This window comes from Vicugna pacos, chromosome 30 (assembly GCF_048564905.1).
Source record: "Vicugna pacos chromosome 30, VicPac4, whole genome shotgun sequence".
NCBI classification, from domain to species: domain Eukaryota; kingdom Metazoa; phylum Chordata; class Mammalia; order Artiodactyla; family Camelidae; genus Vicugna; species Vicugna pacos.
This window is the reverse complement of record NC_133016.1, coordinates 13170001-13176896: the sequence shown is the minus strand read 5'-3', so window position 1 is coordinate 13176896 and position 6896 is coordinate 13170001. Positions and strand designations below refer to the sequence as shown.

Below are 6896 nucleotides of genomic sequence, written 5' to 3'. Positions count from 1 at the left end.
TCCCAGGGTGGGGTGGGCGTGGGGGCCGAACTCCACCACCCCCGCGCCCGCGGCCCGCCCCCCGTCCCGGCCTGTGATTGGCTTGGGGGGCGCGTGTGCCCGCCCCGGCAAGGCGGGGAGGGTCCCCTCCAGGCGCCAGGAGGGAGGAGGCGGAGGAGGGGGCGGAGAGAGCGGGGGCCGGGAGGGAGCGAGAGAGGGGGCGGGCGAGCCGGGTTCCAGAGATCCGAGAGCAGGCTCGGAGAGGGGCGGAGAGCGGCGGGCGAGCGGGGAGAGAAGGAAAGCCCGGCGGGCTCCGCGTCGCCGCTGCCGCCCGCTGCTCCGCGCGCTCTCGGCCCGCCGGCCCGCACGGCCCCGCAGCCTTCCGGGAGGAAGCGGCGCAGGCAGCGGCCGAGGCGCGAGCGCTCGGGCTCTCTCACCTGCCGGCGCCCGGCGGGACGTGCGCAGGGCCGGGCGCAGGGCCGACCGGCCCCAGAGGAGGAGGGAAGACCCGGCCGCCCGCGCCGCAGCCCAGCCGCCCGGGAGCGCCGGCTCCATGGCGACCGGGCTCGGGGAGCCGGTCTACGGACTTTCGGAAGACGAGGTGAGCGGCGCCCCCTTCCCGACGGGACTCCCCGGGGAGTTCCTGCCCGGCGACGGCAGGGGGTGGGGACTGGGACGACCCCCGGGGTGCGCGTACCCCGCGCCTGCCGGGGAACCCCAAAGGCGGGAGCGCCCTGGAGCGGGGTCCTGGCGGGGTGCTCGCTTCTTCCGCCCGCCGCCCTCTCCCTCCGGTCCAGCGCATTGTTTGTAAATAAAGCAGCGCGACGCCCCGCGAGCAGAGGGATTGCTTGCGGCTCCTCGCCTTTGGCTGGGAAGAGGGCGGGTGCGCCTCACTTTCCTCCGAGCCGCGTCTCCCCGGGCTATGGGGCAACTTTCCGCCTTACGCCCCTGCAGCTTGGGAGTCCATGCTGTGTGTCACGTCTAGGTCGCGGCAGGAGACCCTCGCCACGCGGGGGAGCCTGGGGTCGCGAGGGAACCTGAATTGTTTCCCCCTGGAACTTTCTTTTTAACGAGTGTCAGCAAGTGCTCTGATGCATGTGTGTGTTGGTTACGGAGGGAGCCGGTGAAACACGGAGCTGTGCGTGTCCGACCCTCTGTCTTGCAGAGTCTAAAGCCAGGAGTGTGATTTCGGGGTCTTTTGTGTGGCAAGGAGTAGGTCTGGGATAGTGGCAGGTGCTACTGGAAACTTGGAGGAAGCTTCAGCCCTGCCATTTTTTTCCTCCCAAGGATCCAAAGCCCAGCACCTCCGGGGTGGGTGGAGAGATGAACGTTCAATTGATCCTTTTTATTGATGAATCGAATTAAGTAAGCCACGCCCCCGGGGCTGTAGATTTGACTGGAAAGGGCTTTGTTTTTACCCTCACTCTCTCCTCGCGGGTTCCCACTCCCCCCTTTTGAGACGATCCTGCTAAATCACTGCTAAGCCCTCTCCCGACCACACTCGGCTCTTATTGGTGTGTTGCTCTGCCAAAAAGGGGGGTGGGAGAGTGTCGCTGGCGCGGCGTGACAGGCAGGCTGGATGGAGCAGGTAGGAGGGGTTTGCCATCTGGCGGGGTGCGGGCTTAGGTCTGGCTTCCCTTTCGAGAGGTGAATTTACAACCCATGAAGCATTACTCAGCAGGGAGGTATTTCCTATGGTTGTGCATTTCATGAAAAGTTAATGCCTGGAAATTCAAAGATTTCTGGATTTCTCTTTCTTCCTCTCTGTTTTCTGAGGTCTCCTCTTCCTCGGGTGATGGGGGTGGGGTTAATAGGCTCTTATCTGAGACGTGAGAACGTTATGGCTTCCCTCTCACCAGCTTTCCTATCCTGGTACTGTGTGTGTGTGTGTGTGTTTGTGTGTTCGCGCTTCTAAATGTGTAATGGCATAGGTGTCTTAGGGTGGGAGGGTGTTGGGGGCATGCTTTTTTTTCTTTTTTCCTTGATGGTGCTACGTAAAGCTTGTTGTGGTATTTCTTTTATCAAAGAATGATCACAATGCAAATAATGTGTGATTGGCGTTTCCCATCATTTTGCCATGCTGTGCTTGTGTAAAATATTACCCCCTTTCTGTGCAGTTACCTGGGGATGGGTGAAAAGTAGTGTTGTTTCATTTACCCAGGGGGATCACCTCTCCCTCTTTTCTCTCCTTTTTGAGGTGCTTTCTCTTTCATTCTCTACTTCTCCGTTTAATTAGTAGCAGTAGAGGGCAGGCAGTGAGCTTTTAGAAAGGTGCTGAGACACAGGCATTCCCAAACAAAGGGGCTTGAAGTACTGTGGCTGCTCAAAACAGCTGCCTTTCATCTTAGGTCTTTTTAAAAAATTACATGATATTCTTAAAAATCTCTGGGGAAAAAAATTTTTAATGAGCATTTTGGGAAATGCAGCAGCGTAAATGAATCACATGCATGTCAGTGTTTGTGCTTTGTCTACATTTACAGCTAGTGTCAGAATCTACCTAGAGCGCCTCTTACCACTTTTGTCTGGATGAGCTAAATACTGGTGTTTAGGGTCAAAGTGAAGGATGGAATGTAAACCGAATCGGGGTGTGTGTGTATGTTTGTGTGTGACTGGCTTTACTCCTGCTTGTTACTGGAGGTCTACTGGGGCTGTATAGGGAATCAACAGCAAGAAGTAATGAGGAAATTATATTGATTGATTAAATGATGGCCATGTTGCTGGTGCTGTTTAATTCCACATACACTATGTTACAAAAGACAAGTCATATCTGTCTTTTCTCAGTTTCTTCTATCAGTGGGGGCAGGGTTGTTTTGATGACTTCACATTTCTACGGTATTTGTTTTTTATGGGAGGTTTCACGCTGTCGGGTTGCCCTTCGGAAGATCAGGGGTTGCCTTCGTAGAATATTAACAAGAAATTGTTGAATTTCCACAGCTTGTTTTGTCTCTCTGAACTGGTCTGTGTGAGGAAACAAATGGGAGGTTTTTTAACAGACTCTTAAAGTGGATGTCTGTTGTAACAAATGGCAGGGTGGTTTTTCCAAGGCGTATTAAATATGGGGGCACTTCGGTTCATGCACTTGGTGTGCTGCAGAACATCGCACACGGAGATATTTTGATTGCTTCATGGAAGAGTCACCTCATAAACCTCTTAGCAAAATAGGCATTTGTACCTAGCAAATTTCTTAAAAGTAAGTTTGTATTTTCCTTGGAGGCTGGTGAAGAGCGTTGTGTGTTTGGAGTGCACTTAGTTATGTCCCATCTCTGAAAGACTCTTTAGCTCTAAGTACTGCTGGTGGTGAAGCGTTGCATTAACCTAGAAAATCGCGGGATGCCGAGACAGAGGGCATTGTTCTAGGTCTGTCCAGCTTGTCGAATGAAAGGGATTAAATGTGGGCTTTGCTTGTGTGAGCGCATGTGCTGTTTATTTTTTATTGTGTCTTTCTGGCTCGGGTTCCTCTGGTGAGCTATAGTTCATATTCACCCTGATTCAAATTAGGTCCATTTGGGTAATCAAATTTGCAATTGCTATCAGATGAAGGACTTCTGGTATTGGCGGGGTTAGCAAACTAACCATATTTCTGATTCAGGGCCCAGAATCAGATTTGGTTTGGAATTAGAACAGTTTGGACCACTTTCTGCATTTGGCCTAGTTCCTTGATGGATTTTTGTTTTGCGTTTTGTTTTTATTTATTTTTTTGGTGATCTGCAGCACATTTTGGAACAATTTACTCGTGAATGTTGCTCTTAACCTTCTGAAATCTTTTATTGTAACATCTCAGAAAGGTATCCTTTATTTAACAGATTTTCTGGTGGGTGAAAGTTAGAGAACTTTCTCCTTAGGTATGGCATTTAGATTTTTTTTTTTTTTTTTTTGGTGGTTAGAATGAGGCACATTGCTTAGAGATGAAGGCTAGGCTGACAGGGGATGGTACTTTGATACCCTCCCTCTTTATTTTATACAAACGAAGATAGTGGGCTAATGTGTCATGTGCTTTCTTTGCATTTGTCACTATATTGGGCCTTAATGTAATTGCTATCTCGTTTAATCCTCATAGGAACCCAGTGAGGTATGCTGTGATTTATAGATGAGGAATGGAGGCTCAGAGAAGTTAAGTGACCTGTATGAGGACACACAGCAAGTAAGGTGTAGAACAAAGATTTGAACCCAGTTCTAGTGATTCCAAGACCCTAGTTTTTGGTTTTTTTTTTTAACATGCTCCCTCTCTTCCAGGTATCTTGAAAGGTCTTCATAACTAGATTATTCAGGATAATATAAGATAGAGGCAAATGTCAGAGATTGTAAACTGATGGCTTCTAGGCCAGAATTCACTATGTGCCCTGCTTAGTATCATCTCCATAGTGATGGTGTTTTTTTTTTTAATTGAAGTATAGTTGATTTACGATGTTTCAGGTGTACAGCGAAGTGATTCAGTTATGCATATACACATTTATATATTCTTTTTCAGATTCTTTTCCATTATAGGTTTTTACAAGACATTGAATGTAGTTCCCTGCACTATACAGTAGGTCCTTGTTGTTTATTTTATATATAGTAGGTTGTATCTGTTAGTCCCAAACTCCTGATTTATCCCTCCTCCCCCTGCTTTCCCCTTTGGTAACCATACGTTTGTTTTCTGTGTATGTGAGTCTATTTCTGCTTTGTAAAATAAGTTCACTTGTATCTATAGTATTTTAAAACGGGGGGATTTTCATGGGAAAATGGTCAAAATCTGACTTCATTGGGTCTTCATTCTCACCTGGAAATGATTAGTGGGTCTGAGTCATGGCCCTTGAGATATGGCAACTGTGCTGTAGTTGCCACAGTCTCCCCTGCTCCCTATTGTCTTAGAGGTCTTCCTGTTTATTTGTGTATAATTACTCACTTCATCACAAACATTTAAGGTTAACCTTTGGCATAGGTATCATATTTTCTTTACTCAAGATGCTGTCAATTTTAAGATGCACCACATGTTATGTACCGCTTAGAAAAGAAAAAAAAACTTGTCAGGCTGTGATAACTGTTGATTTTATGAAGCATTATTATTTTAGGGATGTTAAAATATGAAGACAAAGATGTTTTAGAATTCATAAATTACTCTCATTGGAAGCCTAAGATAACCCTAAGTCATCAGTTTCAATGCCCCTAGTCAGTCAACAGTTTTAGTCAACTGCCGATCAGATTTCTGCCCTTTTGTCTCTGAGGAAAGGGCTAGAATAAGGGAAATGCTCTTAAGTGGGCATCAGCAGAAGAAAGACAGGGAGCCTTGGTGATGTGCCCCTCTGACTAGCCATCTGTGAGTCATTAAGAATAGTTGTTAATTTATAGAATGTGGTCCATGTGTATTTTCAAGAGATTACTTGAGAAACCCTGCAGGCCAGCTTTGCAGCTGTGCAAAAAATGGTCACGAGATGGCTTTCAGCAATTACAGTTTAGGTATTGTTTGAATCTGAAGGAGGATGCTGAAAGGCTGCTCCCCAGAAGCTTCGACTTACCCATTCATTCCAACTGCACGTGCCTGAGTCAGGCCTAGCACTGCTGGTTGGAGAGCTCCTCTATCCAGGACTCCAGGACTCAGGCTAGCCCAGTTAATCTGTGTCATTGCTGTTAATGTTTAAGAAACAAACCCTAAAAGGCCTCAGCTTTATGGTGGCATTTGAAAGCAGTTTTTAAAATTGGCAGGTATACCATATTGTTGATTTTATGAAGCATCATTATTTCTCTTTAGGTTTTTCTTTTCTTAAAGGGTTCTATGGAATTTGTAGAAATTGATATTTTAACTTATATTCTGTTTAGTTTTATTGTCAACGTGTTTATTTGAATTATGCCGTCACTGGAAAGTAGTTTCCCTAAGGAATATGTAAAGACATGAGGACAGTGGCAAATGAGAATCTGCCAATGATGGCAGTTTCTTTACCATACAAAATGCAATTTAAAGGGAAGCGGTTGAATGGTGCCAGGGCATCTCTTCAATGCACTGAGTCCCGGCATCACTGGGAAACTTCCTTGGAAAGTTGTTGGGGGCTTCTGGGAGCATCAGTGTGCTTGGTATACATTCAGGGGATACATGAATGATCTCAAGGAAGAAATCTCCAGCGTTAAGAATGGTTTTCGATTGTGACATCATCATAGCAATACTTCTGAGCTCCTGCTAAATGGCTTCTACGCTCACCATGAGGGGAAGAAACTATGCTCATTGCTAATTAGTAACTTTTCTGTAATGTTCTGTTATTTAAATAAGATCATAAAATCATGATTATATGGGACTGGTGGAAAAAACAAATTAATTTCTTTTCAATAGATTGAAATCACATCAAAATTTTTTGTTTTATGTTAAAAAGATATTTAAGCAGGTTTTATTGTTGCCCTTGAATTGTGGGTCCTTGACAAGTAGCAGTAGTCAAAAGAGATCCTAACTTAAGAGTTTTTAAGCTTTTTGATGCTGTAAGTCTTTGAATAAGTGTTTTTATATTACTGATATATTTGTGAATTGGTAATAAAGCAGATTACATAGTGATCTTTTAATAAGCCATATAAAAGAGGATTAAAATAGTAAATGAAAGTGATGATAATAAGTGTTACGGTAGTAGAATTCACAGAGGGCAAGGGAAGTGTGACAGTGTTGCTTTCTGTTTTCATACTGATTCTCTTCCAGGTCACGGTATAGACAAATACATTTCATTTTCTGACTATAGGTGGCAATGTTTGTACTGTTTCTGTTTGATGATGTTAACCGTTGGTTTGGGAGTTGCTTGTTGGCAGAATATGGACATTGGAGCATAATTTAGAGATGAGGATAAAGAAACTAGATTTAGAAAACAGTATTTTCCTACAGACTAAAAAGAGAAATCAGTTCTGTGATAAAAACCCCTAAAGTGGTATTTCTCAGTGTGGAAAATAGCAGGAATCGTCTGTTT

General features: G+C 45.7%; 1 protein-coding gene across 3 annotated transcripts in view; it reads left to right on the top strand.

Moving 5' to 3' along the window:
- The first annotated feature begins 203 nt into the window (after positions 1–203).
- The window catches only part of NEDD4L (NEDD4 like E3 ubiquitin protein ligase), a 298551-nt gene continuing 291858 nt past the window's right edge, over positions 204–6896 (top strand). For all 3 annotated transcript variants that reach the window (XM_072952149.1, XM_072952148.1, XM_072952145.1), the window contains exon 1: positions 204–580. In XM_072952149.1, the coding sequence (XP_072808250.1) occupies positions 533–580 (48 nt within the window). In that variant the 5' untranslated portion in view covers positions 204–532. The remainder of the gene's footprint in view (positions 581–6896) is intronic.